The sequence below is a fragment of the Podarcis tiliguerta genome, assembly GCF_965153285.1.
Source record: "Podarcis tiliguerta genome assembly, chromosome: 10".
Lineage (NCBI taxonomy): Eukaryota > Metazoa > Chordata > Lepidosauria > Squamata > Lacertidae > Podarcis > Podarcis tiliguerta.
The window spans coordinates 47,589,200-47,614,267 of NC_139543.1; the positions used below are offsets into that span (position 1 = coordinate 47,589,200).

A 25,068-nucleotide genomic window follows, 5' to 3' on the forward strand; every position below is an offset into this window, starting at 1 on the left:
TTAATTTCTCCTCCCAAATGAATATTTTGGTTTCCATGAGAATAAGTTTGATTTCCCCCAGCTTACTCTAGGTTTTGAAAAATCCAAATTTCTTTAGATCTAGAACACTCAAACTTTGTGATAATGAACCTACTCAATACAACAATTAAAGCATCCACCTATATTTAATTGGAAAGGAAAAAAGTGTGTTGATATTCTGTATCCTGGTCCAGTGAAGATGTAAGTTGGCAGGGTCAGGTAATTGAATCTCCCCCTGGTAATTATAAGTGAACAATAATTATTTGACTTTGGAGAATCCTTTCTAGTGCTACATATTGTACAAAAAGTGCATGAGAGACTGGCAAGACACTGTTAGCACTACTTAAAATAGTAGCTTGAGAATCCTAGGTTCAACCTTTGTTTAGGATCTGTACACATGACACCCTACTGTATGTATATTGGACCAAACGAAAAATATGTATGTGCAAGATACATGGCCCTGCTGGACTACTGTTCTGAATATTCAGATTGGTCCATGTGTATTTCATGACCAGAGAATGACTAGTAGGGATGCATTGTGTTCTGATGGCTTAGCCTTGCTCAGTAAGGGCTGTGGCTTCATAAAAACTGCTGTGCCATGGTTGCTGTTTCCATGTTATTTGGTTTCTAACTATGCCTGAGAATTACATGGTTGCCTTTCTGCAGCTTATTGCATGCATCAAATGACAGAACAGTTTACCTTAATTACTGATAATTTGATGTAATCAGGCAGTATAGCATGTGGGGCATACGCATGTTCACGCTCAAGTCATTTTATAAAAAAATTAAAGATACAACAGATATGTTGTATGTCTCTTTACTTACGGAAAGTATCTAGTACAGGGAAACAAGTGATCTTGCACTGTTCTGCTCAGGGGTTTTTAATTGGGTTGGCTCAATAACAGAACTTGTTTCGTTGTAAATTACTTTGGGTTGCCCTAGGCAAGATAAAATGACTGACAAATTCAATAAGCAACAGTGATAATCTTCCCTCATCATACATCTAAGCTGCATTCTAGTTTAGTCAATATTACCCCTGAAATAGATATAATAAAAACAAAGAGTCTTGTGGCACCTTAAAGACTATAAAATTATTGTGGCATAAGGGTTTCTCTCTGTCAAGGCAGGAGTCAAGAGCAGGTCAGCAGTAACTCACAAGGTGCCAGTGAACTTAACTGTTTATTCCAAGAAACAAAACAATTCAGGCCTAGTGAGTACAGTAACTCTTCTCAATAGATCTTGCCCCAATGAGGCAGTTGCAAGGACTGACGGTCCCCACCTTCCCACACCTCTCTGTCTTCTTTTCCCCTGGGTCCTTCCCAAGCAGTCAGAGACTCTGACTCCTTGTCTGACTTTGCTCCACCCTCTTCATACCTCTTCTCCCTCTGACCAGTTATTGTTGTCCCACCACCAATCTCCTTGTTCTGAGCCTTCTTCCATTTGGGGTTCCCCAGTTGGTGCCTACCACCACCATGCCTCTGCATCCAGCTAGTCCATGACACTCTCTCTCTGACCCCCCCCCCCCGAAATAGTGGTGGTGAAATTGTAAACGGTGAAGTTAACAACTGCTTTATTTGAATGAACTACTTTTGTTAACGTAATCATCTCAGCCAGAACTGTTCTGCACTTAATCTCCATCCGACCTCACTGTTCAACAGTTCCACCTTCCACAATTGGTATGTGTTACCTGTAAATCAGGATAAAGCTTTTTGCATCTGATGAAATGGACCATAGTCCACGAAATCTTATAGCGGGGGTTTATTTATTCCTCTTGTTTCATAAAATTTATATACTGCTTGACTCTAAAAATAAACACTCAAAGCGGCTTAGAAGAAAAGCTAAAACAATAGCATTATCAATAAGAAAAATGAACAACCATAGTTTAAAACTTTCAAAAAGTTAAAATAACAACAGACTAAAAAGAGATTACAACTTCCATCAACCACGGTGCCCTTGAGGGCTTTCATTGACGCCCTTGGGCAGGTTACCCAATCTCTGAACTTGTATTTAAAAAGAAGTGTCTAGTCCTCCTAGAAATAAAGTTTCTAAAGAAGTAAAAATAATAATAATGTGTAGGCACCTCCTAAGTGATTTCTGTGAGAAGAGAATGTGTGTGATGTGGCCATCTTGTACATTTTCCTGGTACTGAGGAATGGTCCCTGTTGTTATTAGACAGCTACACCCTAGTGAGTGTGTGAGAGCTCCACAATCAGTACATAGTTGACTTCTTATGTCAGGGGTGGGGAGTTTTCCTTATTTTGTGCTGTGGCATGTCCCCTTGCCAGCCATTTTTTGACTGGGCCAAATTCAAAATGTGCCCACTGTTCCAAAAAGGTTGGTGACTCCTGCCTTATAACATTAAAAATGCGTTAGCCTTTACGGTGCTACAAGACGCTATGGATTTTGCTGCAACAGACTATGCCCCTGGAAATAAATACAGTGAAGTTCTGCTTCCCTCACTTGCAGATTTCAGTTGTGTTTTTATATTCTGCTAATGTTAGGTCTGCATTAGCAGAAGCACTTTTCTTTGATTTTGCGGTATTCACGTGTTGTCTTGCTTTAAGCTGAAGCAACTCTGTCAAGCCCCAGTGTGTTTCGGAATTATTTCCACCACTCTAATGAAATAGCTTTACAGCAGCACGGAATTCAATCAGTGCAATGCAGTATTAGATGGGAGTTCCAGTCTTTAAACTGCAGATCTTGGAAAGTAGGATCCTTACTTTAAATGGCGGCAGGGTTCCTTTTTCTTCCCTTCAACCACCTGGCACTTCATGCCAATCACTCATCTCAGATGGATTACCAAGGATGGCTAAAGATGCATATAAGTTTTGGAAGCAAGTAACCCTAATGCCTGGAATCTTTTTGACTATTTATCCAGGCTTCTGGCTGTTGACTGAGTCTTTAAAGTGTGTCTGTGTATATATAGATATATTTTAAAAATGAAATTATGGAAAATCCGTCCCAACACCATAAGATAAAGATGCTGCTTCTGAGGTGAATGTTCTAAACATAATAAAAAAGGGTTAACAATGCATGAGTTTCAAGGGGCTCCGTTTAGTTTTCTTTGGTTTTTGTTTATTTTTGTTTATTTTTGGTTTTATTATTATTTTTTCTTAATTTCTGTGTTCTGGCCACACCCAGGAGAATCGTCTGCTTTTGATTTCTCCCTTTACGGTTACATGGTAAATTTTCTTTCTCATTCTTCAGAGATGGAAACATTTTTAAAAACTCTGTATAATTATTATTTTTACACTGCTCATCCTGTTGCTTGTTATTTATTGCAGAATCTGAGGCCAGACTAAAAGGGTGATGGTTACTTGGGTGTCTTTTGGGTCCTTGAACAGCTCCTTAAAGAAAATGGGGTGTCCCTGGGCTGCAGCTGGTTTCAGGTTATAGGAGAGATTTCTTTATGAGCATTTAATAATCTACAGTTGCATTAGTTGGATAATTTTCAGCCAGTAATAATAAAAAGTAAAAAGCAAGTGTTGTAAAAAAAAAAACCAGGAAGAAACCCACGCACAGACAACTGAACTTTAAAATTGGTAGCAAAGCCAATCAAAAATAGGTTTGCAGTAATACTTTGTAATATTATATAGCTTTGTGGGTGCATAGTTGCTGCCTCCCTTCAACTTAACATTTTCTGTGATGTACATGGGCAATCTTCACCCAATAAAGGAATGCCTTTATTTTACTAATTGAGATGTCCTTCAAACATCACAAAATATCAGTTCTAAAGAAACTTATTCATTCTTATGGACCGATGTTTTATGCTGTTTGGTGTTGTTTTGTTTTCTTTAAAGCACAAACTAAATTAAAACAAATTAAAACAATTTGTAAATGTGACAGATGAGTATGTACATCTGTTTATAATATGTGATTCCTGCCCCTCCTCCAAGGACTCAGGAACCCATTCATTGGACTATCCTATTGGAGAAGATTATCTCATTGTGTAGATAATAGTGTTCTGTTGTGAACCACCTTGAGATTTTTGGGTATAGGATGGCATACTAACTAAACTAAAAACTAAACTAAACTAAACTAATTGTATACATTAAGTTCCTGGTGTATGTGTGTTTGGGCAGATAGCTTATCTGGAACACAGAGATTAGATTCCCTCCCTCCAGCTAGCATATCCAGTATACTCTCATCTTCTTAGCAAAAGCAAGTTCCCCAACAAGCAGCAATTTTTGTTTTGAAGGAAATCGGTCTGTTTTCCTAGTAGGATGGAATGTGACTGGGGAAACACTAGAGCAGAAGTAGGCTTTCTGAGAGCAGCCTCCAAGGGGCTGCATTTGTGGGGCGGGGAACGGAATCACCCCTGAGGGTAGAGTTGCAATTGCCAGCCACAGAACAGCTTCAGAATTGACCACATGTCTGCCTGGGGCCGAGAAGGCAGGATAATGGAGGGAAGCTGCTGTCAGCACCCTCAGCCCTAACACCTTCAAAACATTGCATGAAAGTTTGGGGTTTGCATGTCTGGATAAGCCCTTTTGAGAAGAATTTGCTTAAATATCCAGTAATAATATTTTTGCTGGAGAATCCAGTGACCCAGTTAAATTTATCAACTGATTAAAAAAAAAAAATCTTTATCCCTTCCTTCCCATGAATAAGCTTCCCATTGAACTCTACAAATACAGGGCAGGAAACCCAGCTGTGAAGCAAAAATAGAGAAATAAATCCTTCACACAGTTGCCGCAGGGATGGCGAAAGGCTTGAGCCCTAGCAGGTTCTCATTATAGCATCTTCAAGAGCACTTTAAAATGATGACCCACTTGCTACTTAGTGAAAAATTAAAATGGCTCTCTAGCCACTGCATCTCATGTTTCATGTAAAGCCAAGGTAGATTTCCCCCTCAAACTAAGTGTAAGTGTACTACTCCGCCTAAACAGTCCTGGGCAAGTCTACTCAGAAGTAAATCCAGTTGTCTTAAGTGGGGCTTACTTCCAGGTAAGTGTGTACAGGATTGCAGCCTTCATTACCTAGGTTCCTGTTTCAGTATCAGCAGTTTCCATTATAGTTGACATATACTTTGTCCTTCCTGTTTCTGGGGTGAAAGAACTCGAAAAGATTAACTACTACAGTGTTTGAAATGTGGCTGTAAAACTGCCACAATGATATTTTATCTAGCCATGGGCTAAGCCAAATGTCTACATTCTTGTGAATGGAACAACTAATGCTCAGACCACACTGCTGAAGCTAAATGGACAATTCCTGGAGAGGAGACCAGTGGGATCCTCACCCACTTCTGAGTTTTCTAAAGGAAAGTAAGCTATAAATCAATCAATCATTTCAGCTACTATTTACATGTTATCATTTTCTACTAGCTTCTCATTTAATTAATTTAGTCTTCCTAGCTTGGTCCCTGTGAAAGTGTTGTTCAGCCCCATTAATGAGTATCACAAGTTTAGAAAGTGGTCTGCTTTGTGACCGAAACATGGAAAGAAGTGGATTAGGTGAAAGAAAGTTAAGCTGTCCTGTGCTAAATTAGGTGGCTACCCAGTTCTTCAGATCAGTCCCAAGCTTCTGTGCTCTTTCCCATGTAATAGATTCTTTCCCCTCAGATTAAGTAGTTGCCCACTTAATGATGATATATGCATATACTGCGGCATTTCTTTAAACAATGTTCATTTTACAACTAAATGTAAGGGTTTTGCATCAGGAAAAGGAAATGTAAAGCTTGGACTGAAAAGATAAACGGATCAATTGTGTAGCCATGTCCAGTTGCTCTACCATTATAGGAGCATATACAGTGGTACCTTGGTTGTCGAACTTAATCCGTTTTGGGAGTCCCAAAACCGTTCGAAAACCAAGGCGTGGCTTCCAATTGGCTGCAGGAGCTTCCTGCACTCAATCGGAAGCTACGTTGAACATTCGGCTTCCAAAAAATGTTCGCAAACCGGATCACTGACTTTTGGGTTTGCAATGTTCGGGAGCCAATTTGTTCAGGAGCCAAGCTGTTCAAGTACCAAGGTACCACTGCAGAGTGTAAAGACTTACAGTGTGTGTATATATGTAGAGAGAGGGGGGGGGGTAATATCATATAGGTATGCGGTAATCGATAAAAGACGAGTCCAAAACTGCAATTTCTCCAGAGCTGCTGCAAAGGGTGTGACTTTCTTGCACAGCATTAAACTGTTGGACCACACTCCCTTTTTGTAGTGGCTTCTTCAAAGCACCTGCATGTGTGTATCCTTGCCATAAACAGGCAACTACTGAGAATGTTGTAGAGTCATGCCTTTGTAAGGCAAGAGGATTTCCAACTAGGATTTAATAAATTTTGTTCCGTCAAACTAGGAGCTAGTTTACTTTTCAAAATTTGTCTCGAGTAACTGTACTTTTTTTGGTCTGGCCTCAATTGCTTTATGTTTGTTATTATTTTAAATCTGATTACAACTTTTTTTTATTAAAAAAAAATTAAATTTATTTCATGAAACATGCATGAACCAAAAATGTGACTCTAGGAGAGTATTGCTAAGTTGTGCTGATGTCAATTTCATACTGTGATATTTTTTTTCTCTATTTATCTAGATATCAGTATTTCAATATATAACGATGTGCATGTTTTCCCCCCTTCTCCCGCTGCATGCAGGGATTCGGGTTCGTAACTTTCGAGAATAGTGCTGATGCAGACAGGGCCAGGGAGAAATTACACGGCACCGTGGTAGAGGGCCGTAAAATCGAGGTGCATGTCTTCAGTAATTCAATTTCTTCTTTATATTTATTCTTTTGTTTCTTTTTTTGTGTCTTGCCTCACTTATTTCACATTTGGATTCCTGTCTTGTGTGTGCGTGTGCGTGTGTTTGTGTCTCTGTGTTTTTCACTCCCCTGCCCCCCTGCACTGAGGTGTATAAAAATAACACACCCACCCAAATATATATCTATATATGTTTTGTTACTTTAGGTATTTTTCTTTTTCTCCTTTCTCTTAAGTTTGTTTCCAACCCACTCCAAATTTTTGACCTTCTGCTGTCTTGATTTTCCTTTGCTTCAGTTTATGAGGCTCCGACTTTTTATTGCCAATCCTGATCAAAACTAACGAAAAGAGCACTGTCCAATTTGTAACTTTTGTGTCTTAACAACAAAGAAGGGGGCCAAGCCAGAATATGCCCTTTTCCTCAGAGGCCAGTTCTCCTTCATATGAGTGTGGCATTACATTAATTGCAGGAAGGGATTGACAAGACAGGAAGAAACTTCCTTGGGCTGCTAGAATAATTTTTCTGGAGATGATTTCAGTAAGTAAATACGCACTCAAAATTAGCTCTTACAATGTGCACAGAGTTTGATAAATGTGAATAGTTGTTATCCACGTGGGAAGTAACTGATTAATCAGTGGGGAGAAAAATATATTCCCTCATATTGAAGGCTAACTGGCCCCTTTCTCTCTTCCCTCCCTTTTTAAGAGAAAAAAGTACGAAATATAGGGGGGGAAACTTAAAGCCGCCGTTTTGAGTAAGATGTCTGCATATTTTGCTTTTTTGTTTTGTTTTTTTGTTTTGTTTTTGTTGTTTTATTTCCCTTTTCAATGGTTTAGTGTTTAGGGCCCTTCACTTGACTCACTCTTTCCATGGTAACTATACACAATGCTGGCGATGGTACGAGTTGGCGGTAAGTGAAACAAAAGTGCTAGAGGAGAAGCTTATTTCTTTTCTTTTTTTTAATGCAAAACAAAATTAAGAAAGAAAAAAATCCATCTGCCATTTCACATTAACACTACAAAATGTGATTTGACTTGTTGTCCCCCCCCCCTTTCCTTTTCCCCTTCCTACCCCAACCCACCCACCCCTTTTTATTTTCAATGCTGTTGAGTAATGCCGCCTGGACTTTGGATGTACATACCGTTTTGTATAAGTCTGAGCTGTTTGATTACTGACTTCCTGGTGATTTCCCTTGCACATCTTACTCAGAGTTACTGAACTCCAGTTTGGCTGGTTTTTATTAATGCACCCATATCCTTCCCCTCTCTATTCTCTCCCTGCCCCCTTTTTCTTTTCTTGCTCTGCCTCTCTCCAAACCTGTGATTGTTTTTCATTTTTCCTTTCTCCCCTTGCCATTTTTTCTTCTTCACTCAGTTAAATGCAGCTGTTGGTCTCTCTTTGCTGACTGGTGGTTTCTGATTGGTTTTGGCCATTTTTCCTTTAAGTGCTTGTATTGCACTCTGCTGTAGCAGCTGATTTCAGGCACTCGCTCCATCTTAATGATTGTCTGTGAGACCTCTCCTCTCTCACCCCCTCCCTAGCCCCATTAATCGATTGTTGTTGTTGTTGTTTTTCTTTTTTTATGTGTGTTTTAACAGCATGCTCTCAGTCTCATCGTTGTTGTTTCCCATTCTTTTTAAATGTATGATGTTTATACTGTTTGGGGGCTGAAATGAGAGTAATGGGTTTCCAGGCTCCCTTCTTCCCTGCCCGAGCTCACTCTTCTGTTAAACATCAGAGGGCATCTAAGACTTGATCTTGGAATCGGCCTTGTGGCTTTTCCTTCTGTTACGGCTTAGGATTTCGAAATGTCACTGATTCTAGCTCAGCCTTCACCCTCTTTGCAAGAGCTCTGAGGCTGTGTCTGACACGGGGCTGCAGTAATTTGGCTTTGCCCACCGCTCCCATGTTTCCCCAGCACCATTTCTGCTGTAACACACACTTGCTGCAGTGCTTAGATGGCTTGGGGCTATAAAGAGCTCAGAAATGAGGGTGAGTGCACTATGAAATCAGGAGACACCTTACCAGTTTCTAAGTGGTGTTTGGTTTTTTTGTCCTCCTCTCAAAAGTCAGCAATTGGAGATGGGTGCGTCAATATCTCAGGATATCCTGAAACTGGGATGGAGGCCAGGCAGCCTTGCTTTAGGAATCCAGAGCAGAGGGAATTAGTCCAAGGCACCTGGGGATATCCAAGCTCTCCTTCCGCCTGAATAGATGTCTCCTCTGTAATATTAGTAGGCCACTGCAGTTCAGTGAAAGGCTACTAAAAGATGAGACAGAAGGCTACTAAAATATGAGACAAAAGTTGTTTTTGTTCATTACTTCATACCAGTCAAGCTGGACGTGGAGAAAATAGCAGTAGGGGGAGTTTTTGCCCTTTGGATCAGTGAGCATCAAATGCCCAGTTCAGTCAAAGGTAGCAGGGATGCCTGAGAAAATGTGCTCTTTTTGGCCTTTTCTTTAATGCCAGAATTAAAATGCCAGAATTAGATTGGTTTGCAATTTTAATATTTAATTTAATGGCAACCTGCAAAAGTAAAATTAAATGTGCTGAATTTTTAAACAAGTTTAAAAAAACAAAAAACACACGCACAAGTTTTCACCATTTTCTCTAAAGTCCTGTGCTTCCTCCCCTCTTCCCCCCTTCCCTCCTTTTTACTTTTAGGTTAATAATGCCACCGCCCGTGTGATGACTAATAAGAAGATGGTCACACCGTATGCAAACGGTAAGAGGAAATTCTGCTAATAATAAACAAGGTTTATGGGGGAAGAGCTAAGCTATTGGGACTGTTCTTCCTTCCCTGGATTTCAGCATAATAGAAAGCTTTGTTGGAATAATGGCATCTTCGAAATCTTTTGTGACTGGTGTGTATAAACACTGAAGTAAGATGCCTGTTTTTCAAAGGGTAAGAGAGTACCCAACTGCTATTATTTAATGGTATTAGAATTAGTTCTGAGCAAGGGAACTTAAAGTTAAATATAGATTAACAAGTCAAACTGTAGGGAATAACGAAAACTTTGCCCTTGCTATTCCCTTGTAAATTAGTGAGAAATGATCAACATGAAAAGTTCCATCACTGGAAGACAGTAACTGCGGTCTGATATGTGTATACAAATGATAATATTCATGTATCGGATTTATTAGGCACTCGTTTGCCCAGCAGCTTCCTTCACCAAACCAGCAAACTGCTTTTAGAATGGGGAGGTATTTAAAAAGTGGAGCCAATATTTAATAGTGGGAAAGGATGCGGACAAGGAAAGGGCCTAACAAATACACATGCATATCTGGAATTCAAAATAAAAATCTTTCTCTTCCCTTATCCCTCATGCAGACATATCCACAAAGACCTTGGGAGAAATCATAAAATGCTAGGTTAGAAGGGTGAAGTCCAGTTTTTTCTGTCCTAGCAAGGTTTACAAAACCCACAAAGAAGGAACCTGCCCGTTGACTGCCAGTCTCTTTGTGTGAATTAACCTTTCCTATAATGCTCTTATTTGACCATGTCTGTGTTACACAAAAGCTTATTGCCAAATACTGTACCTGAACAACATTTGATAATGGCAACACACCTGTTTCAGCACTTGCCGTTTAACTATACTAATTCTCAAGAGATGGCATGAAATGAAACACATGAACTTTGATCTTCCTGAAAATAATTGGTGTTGACCTAGAAGTCCATAGTACAACAGCCACTATAAAAGCACTTGTAGGTGGCTAAAACAAAACTGGAGGCAAAAAGGTCCAAATTCTCAGCCCTGCTGTCTCCTAAAAGCAGCTTTTGGTCTGGCTTAGTCACCATTAAGCTCAATCACCATTAAGTGAGAAATGCTAGTTACCAATTTGGGTTGAATAACAGCATGTTTTAAACAAGGTTCATTGAGAAGGGTGTATTTGCTAAATCTGTATGCTGTCTGGTTGGATAGGGATGGTGTTTGTGTTTTTCACAGAATTGTAAAAGCTGAGTTTTCATGCAGCTGTACATTGTCTACCCACATGATTCTGCTAAGCCCTTAGTCATATTAGCTTTCTTGTTGTGACAGCACAGAGGCTTTGTTCCAAAGGTGTGCTATATATTATAATGCATTGCACTGGCATGTTAATTAGTTATGCTGAGATGATATAGCTGCATACCCCTGCCAGTAGCCTAATATAAATTCTCAAGAATGGCAGTTCTTTGAAGTGTAAGTAAGTAATAAAAATGGAATCTTGTAAAAAACTACAGTGAAATAGGGCTTACTTAGGAAATATGCCTTTGTGGTTCAGTTATACATTCTCAAATAGCATTGCAAGCACCCCCAAGTTAAAAATAAAACAATGATTTTGTGCATGTGCACACATATAACTATTTATAATCTGTATAAGAAAGCCGGTTCCCCACATTCATCATACTTACTCTCATTACATAAAGGGGGGGGGGGGACCCAAAGCAAGACCCTGCAGATGAAAAGTTAGGGCTGGCTTACTTCTCACTGGTTCTCATTTAAGTCCTATGAGACAAAGTAAATGGGCTGCAATCTGAAGTACAGCTTCTCCCATGTAAAGTAGTGGCGGCCATACAGTGTGACACTTGGAGGCAAAGAAACCCTAACAGCAGGTCTTTACAGATAGGAACTACAGAGAAGCAGCCAGAGCCTGCAAAGGCCATTGGCTTGTGTGCTCCGTCCTTTCGCTACACTGGTTAATGGGAGAAAGGACAGATGGCACTAGTATTCTGCACTTACATATTGAACTAGAAGCGATTGGGTAGGAGCTCAGATGTGTTTAGTGCAAATGCTCTTGTATTCATAGGAAGGCTGCCTCACACTTTGTGAACCATAGACAGAACTGTGTTCTACCTGCACTAAAAAGAAATCCCCCCCCCCCACGCATCTAATATAATAATATTGCTGTAAGGAACTACTACTTTGTACTGAGCTGTGACTGGTAATGGCTCTCTGAGCTCAGGACAAGCTTTTTTCCTCCAGCTGTGTTACCTGCTAATAATTTTTAATTGGCAATATCAAGGATGAGTCATGATTGTAGTTCGTGTCCTCCAATACGGAGCCACAGCTCCTCCCCACAAGGATGTACAAGAATTCCCTCGCATTGAATTCAATCATTGGTCCATCCAGTATAGTACCGTTTACATTGAATAGTAGCAATTATTCAAGTCTTTGGCTGAGAGCTTTCTTGATGTTAAATATGGAACATTAGTGTGCTTTATTATACAGGTGTGGCCCCTCAATGGTAGCAGTATGGGACTGTGTGGGTTACTGATATATTCCCCTCCTGGCCTCTAGCAGTACATCATAAATCTACTAATCTAGCATAAAAACCAGCCAGAATCCAAATTCAGATTTGTACTACTATGTGTACTGCACATGGTTTGCACAGCTCTGACCCATAAGTTTTCATTCAGTTTATAGGAACATAGCGAATTAGCAGCTGATCTCTGCTACATTATTTTGTTTATTTGACTTTGCTTTTCGTTGGGCAAATATTTAAAAATGCCATTGCAGAGATATTTTTCATACCCACAAATTCAGAAGAAAATGTTGAAGAAAAGAAAATATATAATAATTAGAATAATAGAATCGTAGAGTTGGAAGGGACCACGAGGATCATCTAGTCCAACCCCCACATGAGGCAGGAATCGTTTGTCCAACACGGGGCCGAAACACATAACCCTGCCTGAGCCATGAAGTGTACTTGGGCATTATGTTCTTGGTGGGTTTGTGTCAGCCCATTTTGACCTGATCAGTTGATGGTTTGTGTGTTGTTCTCAATTTTGCTTGTCAGTATAGCATCGCTGGATTGGGCTTACTTGTGCCTCTAGTGAATGAAGGCAGAAGGCACTCAGCTCCTAGGCAGGCCTTGCACACAGCAAGCACAAGAAAGGCCAGCACAGAGCCTGCCTGCCTGCTTGGCCTCCCACTTTTCTGTCCATTCCTAACAGCAAGGGCCAGTGGACTGGCTGCCTGGCCTCCCTCACCCACTTGCTTGCTTACTCTGAGGCTGCCTCAGCTCCTGACAACCATCAACCCCAGCCCAGCCCTAGAGGCACCATTTGCCTGGGGAGCTTGAAGCCAGGACTGCTGCAACAGCCGCACAAGCATTTGGGAGGCAGAGTCACAAAAGGGCATTGAGGGAGGGGAAGGAAAGAGGGGCAGAGGCCAGTGTTGCCTTCAGCACCCCTGACTATCATTCAAAGCACCCCAGGGTGCCACGGCATACTGGTTGAAAACCACTGCCATAGGCCAAGCTTCATGTGAGACCACTCCAGTGGTTCCTTCCACAGCAAGCACCTTTGCATTTCAATTCGTCCGTGCCTATGGGAGACCATGTACTGGTGAACAAGGGGTGTTACCCTCCGAAAAGGAATCCCCTTCAGAAATCCCCCAGATACAACCATTACATTGGATGCCAGCCTGCATGGCGAAGGGCAACTGGTCTACATATGGAGAACGAGTGTCTCTCACCAGCATTCATCTCCACAGTTCTGCACTCCAGACACCCGTCTACAATCCACATCTACCGGGCGACATGGAGGGCCTTTCTTAAGTGGACCAGGTGCAAGCAAGTTCCAGCAGAAGCCACCTCCAATCCCTGACTTATTAGCGTTCCTACAGGAAGACCTTCAACAAGGGCTCAATCCTAATACACTTAAATACAAGTAGCAACCATTTCTTCTATTCTGACATGTCTAGATAGGCTCATTCTGGCCACTTACCCACTGGTAAAACACTTCCTTTGTGGAGCACTTCTCCAGTGTCCTCCAGTTGTTTATCACTTTCCTTCCTATAATCTTCATAAGGCACTCTCAGCTCTCCATCACTGCGTCATTCCATCTGAAGTGATCCACCTTTTTTACCCTATGTTATCCACTTTTCTTAATATTTTGCACACTTGTTGAATGATCAAAACTAAGTTTAAATCTAAATTTTAATTTTTTATCTATGAAGGTTTGAAATTTCAAAAATTAGAGCTGCCTGCAAAATTTCATATTGCGATCTCAATGGGATCATGTTAAAAAAAGGTGTACATACATGTCTGCCTTATTGGGTTTTATTTAGGATAAATGGGTCTTCTTGGAGTAAAATATGACAGAGTAAACAAGACTTCAACTATAATATCAGTTGCTTCAGGCATTTCTTTAGAAAGTTATTCAGTTAAAAGGTGCCTGTAAAGCTAGTCAGGCTTTTCTCTTAACAGTGTGATCCAAAACCAAGTGATAGCTTGCTATTGCATGATAGAATTAACGCTTTGAAAGAATTCTTGTTTGTACATTTCATTTCATGAAGTACAACAAAATACATATTTACATATATACATAGTTCTGATCATTCAACAATTGTACAAAATATTAAGAAGATTGGATGACATGAGCTAAAAAAGTTGGATCACTTGGTATGGAATGAGCCTTTGAGCCACTGAAACAAGTCCACTAGAGGCACAAGTAAGCCCAGCCCAGTGATGCTACACTAGAAAAGCAAATCTACCCTTCAGGTAGGTACAATGGTACTCCTTTTTGGTAGAGGAGCTCTGAGGCAATAGCATCTCCAGTTTAGCACAAGGAATTATAGTGCAGAAGTTCAGAAACTTGTACGATTCTAACCGACACATGTTGCATGGCAGCAGCAATCATAAATTGACACCCCTGTAGTTTATATGCCTAGTTTTAGAGGTGGCCCTTTCCAGTTAAGTCAGTGTGCGGTGTATCTGCACCAAATGCTAGCTCCCACAACTGCATTGTGAGCCAGATATATTAGGACAGGCATTTCTCTTGTTCTTTCAAATGTTCATCATCACACTTAACAGTGGGAGCTCACCACCAGGTGTTCAAAGATCTCAGGACTCAATTTCACAAATCGTTTGTTTTGTTCTTATTGTAAAACAGCTTGTAGTAGTCGCTTTAGACTTCATCTTTTTCATTTGCTTCCTTACTCCAACCATTACCTCAAAAAGAATAAAGACTCATACTTGAACTGCAGGAAGTAATTGCACATAATTTTTACCAGAAGGAATCAGTTGATTTTCTGCTTCTTCCATCTATGTCCAGAATGTGAGAATTTGGGGAAACCTAGCCTGCCTTAATACACAGCAGCAATCTGCATGGAAACGAGAGGGGGATATGCACGAGAAGCTACACTGCATATATTGAGCTGTTTGCTCTTCCCCTGGGGTAGATCTTGATGCTCCCTCTGTCTTTATTCTTTCAGGTTGGAAGCTGAGCCCTGTGGTTGGAGCAGTGTATGGCCCTGAATTATATGCAGGTAGAAAACTTTGATGCATCTCTTTCTTCTATTTAACTGCAGTGGTGTTTGTTTGTGTTCTCAAACTGCTGTTTCTTTATAACCTTTTTACATTTTTTATTCTTTTTAAAACTAAATTAGCATCCAGTTTTCAAGCAGATGTCTCGCTGGGCAATGACGCTGCAGTGCCCCTGTCAGGAAGGGGGGGTATTAACACTTACATTCCTTTAATCAGTAAGTAGCCCCTATTGGCCCCTGTATTGTTACTGTGCTTGAGTAAACAGTGATCTGTTAGCCCTCTTATTTTCAGTCTGTATAATATGTACTTGAAAGGATGGGCTTTGTTAGAAAGTGACAGCACTTCTCTGGGCAGTGGCCGTGACCCTTTCCATCTTGCAGCACACCTGCAAGCCTGCTTGTGGCTGGGCTTGCCCCAAGTTACAAGAGTGCTGTAAATCATAAGGGAGGAAATGTGCATGAAGGAACCAATTGCTTTAGAACTGAAGAAGTGAAACAGGCCGCACTCCAAAGTACATATTATTCAAGCTACTAAACTGCGAGTCCATCGCAGGCCCCCTTGTGGCATTCGCCTGGAAGCACCTTGGGTTGGATTTGTGCCTTGTGACTGACTGGCGCCTTCTGGGTATCATCTGTCATCGCCTTGTGTTCCCAGCTGCCTTCTGAGGTTTAGACATGTTTTGCCCTGAGCCAGTTTACTCCAGCATGAAGTGTAATAAAACAGGGCCCAATATATACGAAACCACTTAATGGTCACCTATGCCGGAAGGTGGGCTCTTGGTAAACTGGCACATCGCTATCAATTTTGGCTGCATTACAGGAGATTCTTAGGTCTTCTCTGTACTTAAATTGACTGTGGGAAGAATACACACACACGCACACACACACAAAATCTTGTTGTCAGCCCACCAGTTTAAGAGGCTCATAATAACAGACTTTTAAAGCCCACCAGCCCGCCTGCCCCCAGTATGTGGAAGAGTCACCTGCCTGTATAAGTGGCAACTCTCTGTGCTTCTCGGACTGTTTCTAACCAGACTGCATGGCATTATTAAAATGGGGTGGAGGAGGAGGAAAACAGTTTGCAGTTTGTGATGAATGAGGCATGACACAGCATTAATCCCTTGCATGCCAGGCCTCTCTGCAGCCCTGCCTCCCCTTCAAGGCCATGATGTAGCGAGAGGTATGCAATGTCATTGGGGCTCAAAGCATGCTCCTTTGCAGGACAGGTGCGAAACATTTCTCCAGCTCTGGAGTTGCGTATCGTTCTAGTCAAAGATGGCTGTGGTTAACTGGGCGGACGTAGTGATCCTTCTCATATCTTTCCTTGTCTGTCTGTCTTCACAGTTCCCGGCTTCCCTTACCCAACTGCAGCCACCACAGCAGCCGCATTCAGGGGAGCTCATCTGAGGGGCCGAGGGCGGACAGTGTATGGCGCAGTGAGAGCAGTACCTCCAACAGCCATCCCAGCTTACCCAGGGTAAGGGTTGGAAATCAACACGCAGTTCTCCGCAGAACCTGGGAGTTCTGCTGAACCCCTAAAGAGGGGGGAAATTGAGACATGATGGATGGTGAGAGTCAGGATATGCCAACACCAGAGCACTCTGCACCTAATTTCCTCTGGAAAGGGAAGTCCAAAATCTTAACATTTGTGACTGGGAAAAACTTTAACCCTCTTTTGGGGGTGCATCAGCGAAGGGCAGCTGTTTATCTTAACGTGTCAATTCCGCTATCATGTGGTAGCAGTTCGGCTGCATTGGTAAAGGAATATGCCTGTAAGAGTTATGGAGAGGGTGTAGAGTCTGGAGTGAGGCACCTTCTGCGCTCTAAAAGTCCAGTATCGTCATTATCCAGGAGTGGCAAGCATTGATTCTCAGTTTCATGGTATTCTTCCTGGAAACAGGACACAGAAGAGACATTCAGTTACCCACAATGGATTTGCTTTCTTGGTTGGAGACATTTTGAGAAGAGTTAAAATAGAGATCTATCAAATCTTATTTTTAAGATAGGATAAAGGAAGGGCTGCAAAGTGTATAAAAGTCCAGTTTTCAAAAAGCAAAACGAAAAGCATTGATACAAAGTGTGTCTTAATGTGTGGCCTTACTTCCTTGGCCTTTGGTTATTTCCCATAGTGTGATAATGAATCTGTAGCAACCAGCGGCTCTATTATTTAAAAAGTAAAGCAGCCCGCACCTTTGAAATAAAAGTTGTTGTTTTTTTTAGCCTTGACAGGATGCCAGAAGCTCAGACATTTTTGTTGTAAGATTTCACTTTGCACCCTGAGGAGGCTGCTTTGTCTGTAATGCTGTTCTCCAAGCATCTTTCACAGATTAAAATCCTTCTCAGAGGAAACTTGAGCAGGAAGAGAAACCACCTAGACAGGGCAAGTTAGAGCCTGTTCCCCTCTTCCCCTGACTGGGAGCAGTTATATACCAAATCGCCTGCTGCAGAGGTGGGCAACTGCAGCTGAATAAAATGCATGTAACTTGGCCAATGGCACGGAAGGGAAACACTGGGAATGGAAGTAGGAAAAATGGGGAGTCTGCCTTCCTTTGACCTTGGCTCTGGCACTGCCTACTACTAGCATAGATTATAACTGAGGAAACATGGACCTCAGCAGAAAAAAAGTTCTCCATTCCTGGTCTGCTGTCATAGTGATATATAGGAATGCTCTGGGTCATGGTAGTTCAGTTGGAACATCTTAATAACTAACAAGATTGGATTGCTGTGCCCAGAATTTAAAATGAGTTAAGGGAAGCAATATGCAGTTGCCAGATTTTCATTTCTTTTACAATAGAAGATGGTATAATTATAACTTGCTTACTGTTCCACGCTCATTAGTAGCAAATACCTGTGTGGAGCATCCTTCTTGATCTGTACAGGAAGAATTTCTAGAGCAGTCCTCTGATATTTCCCCCATGAATTAATCCTGTAGTATCCCTCTTGCACTGATTCATGTGTAGGTCGTTTGCTGTGCTTGTTATCCCTGATAGTAACGGCTAGAATGTTCCTAGAAAAGATGCTGTCCCTGATAGAACGTGGGAGAACATCTTCAAAATCTCAATAAGATTTAAATTGAGCATTTAAATCCAGCGTAGTGTCAGAGTTCCAATCCAAAATGGGTCTCAGAATATAGATAGAACTGTATCTAATCAAGTGATGTTAAATTATACATTGGTTGGGGAAAGACAATAGTAAGCAAGCTGCTCCCTCAAACTGCCCATAACTGTACTAGTTAATTTTGTAACATTGACCAATAACTTGCCTTCTGTCGTGGTTGTCATCAGGAAATTCCTATACAGCCGATGACAAAGAAAGAGTTTTGGTTCCTTCTGGCAGAGAAAAGAGAATTTTTGATGGTACAATTTGTCTCAGTATACTAGGCCAGGGAGGGAGAGACAGCTTTGCTAGTGAACCAAATAAGTTTCTTTTTCTGAGGGCATAATCACTTGCTGCTAGGTAGTACCTAACTTTTATTCCCTCCCCCAAGTGTTTTAAAATGAACCTTTATAAGAGCTGAGTGTTTTTATGCATCTGGTAAACTGTTGAAATTTAGCAAACCACTAGATTCTCTGCAACTCATTCTTATACAAGGTGTCGTTGAAATAATCATAAGCATACTTTGTTAACAAGATGGAGCTGATAAACTCAACCCAGCAATGAAAGGCCCCTGATTTTCTTCCTTGTAGTGCCCTTCTTCTCGCTGCCGAATCAGTGTTACTTTCTTTGTTAAGTTAGTGTCCTCAAGCCTGTTTGTCCACATCAGCTGTGTTTTTGTAGATCAAAGAGCCACTTTGTCCATAGGGAATGGATTATGACCATAATGAGACTGGATACCACCTGATCACTTAAACTTTCATCACTGTAGAAGCCTGGTGATCATAAGGCACACTTACAGTCAAGCTATACTGGCCTTGTTGTTTGTAACTTCCTGTAGGTGGGTATGTTGTGATCAGAGTGGGAGAATCTTGGCATCATTTTGTACTCCAGTCGGCATATGGAAAAAATTAGAAGTAACACTGCCTCCTTCTTCCTAGCCTGTGATAACATTAACTGGTAAGCCAGAGACATGCACCCAAGGATCTCATATATGGAGAACTAATGCTTTTTAATATGAGTGATTTAGCATACAGCTTATCCAAAGGAACAAAGCAGGAGAAAGCTGTGCAATGCTAAAGCATGCATTCATAACCAGGGCTGTGGCAAACCCTCTTTTCCTTCCTTGTCCTCCCCTGGTCCCCTGCCCTACCAAAGCAAAGTGCTTTATACTATGAAATATTGCAGTAAGTGTTGGGGCTTTCACGTCTCCGGTTTTTCGCTTCTGGAGGTGCTGGGAGAAACTAATTAGTGGCTGTTAGATGAGAACTTCTGTTCACCTAAACTCTCCAGGTGCTGCTCTCTGCTCTGGAATGTGTCGTTACTATCAGGGATTCCCCTTATTTTTTTGACCATAGATCAGCCACCTAATTATCTCCGCTTTTGAAAGCAATGCATTGTGGGTATTTCTTTCTTGGTTACATGTAGCTGTGCCTGCCTGGATCAAGAGTTTATTTATTTGGATTTCCCCCCCGCCCTGAGGTGTTAAATCAGTACTTTTAAAGTACTTTGCATGCTTGTGTGATCAGCCAAATCTTTTCGCATGTCTAATGTACAGGGTATATAACAGGTGATGTATGGATATCAGAAAGTGATCGCACAAGGGTGCAAGATGCATAATTATACGCAACTTTTGGTGTGCTTCTGACCTAGGTGGACTCCAGCCCTTGATGAACTCCTCCTAAAGAACTTGTTGGTACTATCTGAAGCCCATTACAGGAAGCCAGTTTGTCCATGTGTTTTAGAGGGTTAACTAAAACCCTGGTCCAGGTTACCAGCTAGAAGCAAGGTTTCTCAAGTCGTGTTTCTCATCTTCAGGGCACTGGGTCCTTTAAAAAGAAAAGAAAGACAACACACTATTTTGTATGACGATACAAGGATTGTTCTTTCCCCATCCCCCACCCTCCTTTGCATACTGTCTCCCCTTCTGCCCTGCCCGCCTGCATGCTGTGGAGGATGACATGGAGCTATCTAGCGTGCGTGCGCACACACAATCTCTTGCTGATTTGCTCCTGCCCGAAAGCCCAGGTTATGGTTTCATACATCACCTGCCTGTGTAAAATGCATGTGCATGCTGCCGTCCTCAATAACCGGAATGTGTTTTCTGTTCTTTTTGTTTTGTTTTTTTGTTTTTGTTTTGTTTTTGTGTGGATTTTCTGCAGTGTGGTTTACCAGGACGGATTTTACGGTGCTGACCTCTATGTAAGTACACACACCGGAACCTTTTCATCCCCAACCCCCCTGATAAGCCAGCCTTTTTTTTTTTTGTTTTGTTATTGTTGTTATTGTTGATGTTTTTAGTTTGTTTTTCAAATATAATTTACTTTGATTTTCTTCTTCCTTGTGGATATATACATTTATATATTTAAGAATGCAAGCATGTTTCTCTGTCACTGCACTTGCCCCTGGGCGCAAGACCTGCTGTGCCTCTAGGTTTTCTAACCGTTGCCAGGGTCAATTTACAAGGTTGAGTGTCCTCTTCACACAGGTACGGTATATGCTGCTAATCAACCTGAGAGATGATTACCAAATTAAAACTTCTTGTCTGTGCATCTCCGATTGGCATAATTTCAAACCTAAAATAAAAAAATGAATAGATAACAGGATTGATTTGGCCTCAGATCTTTCCTTTCCATCACTTCTTTACATTATCCTCTTGGGACCTTTCAAAGGTTTTATTGATGTAGGGAGCCGAGAGAACTCAAGGTTTACAAAGCCTACACAGTGTAGAAATGTGAATGCTAAGCCTTCTTAGAAAATGTTTGCCCTTGACCAGTATCAGGGTAACTTAAAGGTAGCACATTGCTCCTTCATTCCCTGAATATAATGGTACGTTCTGGCCCATAGTTTGTTCTCTGTAGTTCCCCTAAGCAAAAGTGTTAGGTAAAAAGGTCGTCATCCTACTGTACCTCTTGAAACTTTTCATTACCTATGTGATGTCTTGCATTCCCATGTGATTCACGAAGCCAGCCTGAGCCACAGAATTTCTTGGACTCTGATTTGCATGTCCATCTCAGGCAAAGCTCAAAGATAACTTTGCTCATAAACAGAATAACTAGGGGCATACTTTCTCTCTCACTCACTTTATAAGAGAGGTTAAAATAATCTCCCCATATGCATCTGCTGACAATAAAACTTAGCCCAGTATCACCCACTTTGTATTAATTTGAATAGTGGTAGCAGATGTACAGCTTTGATGTCACGGAGACCTTGTGGTTAGGACAAGAGAATGTCGTATTTTTCCTACTAAAGAAAATAGCCTCATTTTTAAAATCATGTCATTGTTTAATTGTATCCCTTGGTGATGGATGGGGCAGCCTTCAGTTGCTTCTGGTCAACTTCATAAGGTGACATTTGCCCTGTGTAGGCTAGCTACAGCAAGTGTGATACACTCTGGCTAAACATAGAAAATCCTATTTTGATGGTGATGTTTCAACTCAATGCAGGCATCACTTACTTGTGGATCTTATGTACGCGTTGCTTCCTACCTTGGCCAGATTCTGTTATATGTAATTTGTGTAGAAATTCAAAAGGATGACCCTGGGTTTCCGCTAGCACTCCTAAATTGCTGTCACATACAGAGGAGACAGCTGGATACTAGTCATGCAGTGAGGAGACAAGCAAATGAATAGCATCTTTTGCTTAGCATCATCCCTTGCACAGCCAGAGATGCGAATGACAAGAAAGGTGTCAGGTGTGGTAATTTCCCCACTCTTGTTGAAAGGTTTTCCCCCCCAACCTGACTTGTTTTTGGCAGGCAGCTATTTTAGTAGTATATAGAATCTGCACACCTCTTTTTATTGCATAGTACCCTTGGCACTGAAATATGCCTAAGGCCTAAAATAGCATTGATGGGTCATTTAGCTATAGACAATGTAGATTCCATACTTTTGTGGGGTTGAGGAAGAGAACAGAAGTAGAGTAAATGAAGTCTCTCAAGGTAGATTAACCAAGCTTTTCCCATTGCTTTTCATTGCCAGCTGAACTGAAATGTATGGCTACATCTCAGTCATATCTTCTGAGCAATCTGCTTTCTGCTGTCTTAATTGGCATGAATCAAAGCAAGTGCTGTTTACTTGTAACAACTTGCTAGCTATTCATTGTCCTGCCTCTGGGAAAATAGCTACTGTAAGGGGAATGACGAGGGTATCAGTGTTGCGTAGCTGTTCTAGGAAGGTAGTGAAGGAAACCTTTGTGGACACTGGACTGCAAAGTCACCTCCGTGAAGTTTAGATGGTGGCAACAAACTGAAGAAGGAAGAGAGGGGATGATAACGAAGGTAGAGAAAAGCAAATAGAGAAAACTGACTTCTCATTCTGTTCCCAAATTTTACTGTCCCTTTTTCTGTTCTCTTCTCCCTTTTTTCCCTCTGAGGCAATCATCCTGCTTAGCTACTTTGTTTTCATGATAAAGGCTATCCCACAAGGTTTATTGCTTTCTGGCATTAAAAATGCAGGTAACTAGCCCCAGGGTGCAGAGGATAGGTATAAGAAGTAACAGCTTCCATTAGCATTGGTTTACTTTGCAAGAGCAGCTGACTTAAAAGACCAACCGTATATATGAAAAGCGTGCTTGCATCCTCTGGAAAGAAAAGGCTGGTAAGCCCTTTGGGCTTTTTGTGTGATTGTTTCCTTCCACAGCTGTGTTTTTGAACTGCTCTTCCTGTGTTCTGTTATAGAATAGTCTTACAGGAACCAATCATTAGCGCTAAAATACCTCAGGTAGGAGTGCCAGTGTGACCTGCCAACCAATCAGATTGTGGATTGCAGTGAAAAAACAACAACCTTGAATTAATACTAACAGTTCCAACATCAAATTAGAGATGGGAACAGAGTCTTTTTTTTTTAAAGGCCAACATACATTTGTGAGCATGTGATCAAAACTCCAGTACATCTCAGTGCTGCACAAACCATACATTCATAACAAATAGGGCAACTTTCCTAAACCAAAGTAGAAGGCTAGCAACGAGGCAAGTTCCTTGATTTGTCACCCATACACAACCAGTGCAACAGAAGCACATTTTTATTCTCTTTTTTCTGTTCTGTAATCATGCTTCATACAGGGCATACCTGCTGACTGTTTTGCATTTGGGCATTGGTTAGATCCCATTCTGTTATCTGTTACTTAGTTTGGAAGTAGACACTTGGAATTTGAGGGTTAGAAAGATAGAAAGAAGGAGGGAGGGAAGGAAGGAAGGAGAGAGAGAGAGAGAGAGAGAGAGAGAAAGAAAGAAAGAAAGAAATCAAAACAATTGGTTGGAGTTATTTTCTGAGATTTGGCAACTGTCAACAGCCTAAGTGGTGTCCTGATGGTGCCCTAGAGACAAGAAGCTGGTTCACATAATAGAATTCCAGCAAATGTCCATTGCTGCTTACTCTGAGGGATTGTCTCTAGTTCACTTAGTCTCACATTTATGTTGTGTTACAGAGTATTGTTGTCATCTCAAGATTTTGATGCTATGGCTCTGGTTTGTCAGGAAAGTTACCATCACTACCCAGCTGTAAATACATTTCTGAAACTCCCTAAAAACGTATAAATGGGATTAAGTGCCCCAGAGGAGGTGAAACGCTGTATCTGAACATTGCTTAAGCTAGTTTACACTCAGCGTTTTTCTCCACAAAAGCAGTCTCAGCTTCCCCAAGTTATGTCCTGACAGCTCATAGGCAATTTCTGTGGTCGCAATAGGTTGCCCCACCCACTGCTGCTACATTCATAGGAATTGCTGCTGTCGTGTGCAGATGGTGTGACCTGCAGTTCACACATTATATTTTCCCCCACATGGGCACATACTCTGGAATGGTCATGACTGTGCACATGGAAGAAAGAATGTATTATGTGCACCTTTGACATTGCAAGGAATCTATGACTATTATTTGAAAACAAAAAAAGAATAGAAGATGGTGCTCAAGTATGCCAAAACCTTAAAGCACCAGTATCTGCAAAATTCTTATAGCATCATTGTCTTGAGGGTACAGTAAGACATGGCAAGAGGAAAGAGGAGCAGAAATCGTATTTTGGATCATGGTTGTGGTTTGTGTGTGTTTCTCTACAATGTCATGAATATCAGTGTGTGATCAACTCTGGAGCCATGTAGTTTATACTAGGCCTTGAAGGGTTCACACTGCAAAAATAATCACAAGAAGTATGTGTGTGTAAAAGCATGGTCCTTGTGTTCATATCAGACAATTCTTCAACTTAAAAGCTTCTTTGCGTATTGATAAAATAAACGATTGCATCATTTTCTGACTTTTCTATGTTCCATACACTTGTAAAGTGAAGAGGTGTAAAAAGTTAACATGGCAAAGTTATGACTGTACCCAAAAGCCCCTATAATAGTTTCAGTATTCACTGAAACTTTGGTTTGGCTGAACTAGTGTTTGTACTGCTTGAAAAAGGTACTGAAACCACAGCTGTTTTGTGGGGGATACTCAAAAATCCAGAGAGATGTTTCGTTACGCCTTTGGTTGCTGAGCTGTAGTTTATATTCCTGCTTTTTCAGTTGCCTTCCAGAAAGCAGAATAATTGAGCTTGGTGCATTTCTGCCACATTGCTCAGGATATCCCATGTGACTGATAGATGAGAACCCTACAACCCAAGTTTGTAGGGCTCCTTATGTACACATGGGATGGGAAAGCATAATTAAAGACAGCTTCCCACTTTGCTAAAGCAGCACCTGTCCTTTCTGCTCTCATTTATATGACCTCATGCTGAAGCAGATAGCCATACAATGTGAAGAGCCTTTTCTTTACCGTACATTTGCTCATTAAGCAGCCACGACCACATTGCTTCCCTCCCCTGCCTTGCTTTGTTTATGGCAGAAAGGAATCTGGCATCGCATGCTCACAGTTAAACTCAATTGGTTTTGAAGGTGATGACAATGCGGTCAATGTCCTTTACCTAATTGAAATTTGGAGGATTTGGCACAAATCACCTAGAAATTGAGATTAAATAATTTTAAGCATATGCTCATTACTGCCCAGCTGCAGAGAAATATGGAACAGCTGGTCATGAT

General features: G+C 41.2%; 1 protein-coding gene across 29 annotated transcripts in view; it reads left to right on the forward strand.

The window, feature by feature from the left end:
- Window positions 1–25,068, forward strand: part of RBFOX2 (RNA binding fox-1 homolog 2) — a 170,941-nt gene that overhangs the window by 134,533 nt on the left and 11,340 nt on the right. For 6 of the 29 annotated variants that reach the window (XM_083400777.1, XM_083400794.1, XM_083400798.1 and 3 more), the window contains 6 exons: window positions 6,608–6,700; window positions 9,379–9,439; window positions 14,913–14,966; window positions 15,087–15,179; window positions 16,308–16,440; window positions 22,735–22,777. In XM_083400777.1, the coding sequence (XP_083256903.1) occupies window positions 6,608–6,700; window positions 9,379–9,439; window positions 14,913–14,966; window positions 15,087–15,179; window positions 16,308–16,440; window positions 22,735–22,777 (477 nt within the window). Of the gene's footprint in view, window positions 1–6,607; window positions 6,701–9,378; window positions 9,440–14,912; window positions 14,967–15,086; window positions 15,180–16,307; window positions 16,441–18,897; window positions 19,017–19,709; window positions 20,259–22,734; window positions 22,778–25,068 lie in introns of those variants that run through there. The other 23 variants (XM_083400785.1, XM_083400800.1, XM_083400795.1 and 20 more) reach the window with 14 other exon arrangements.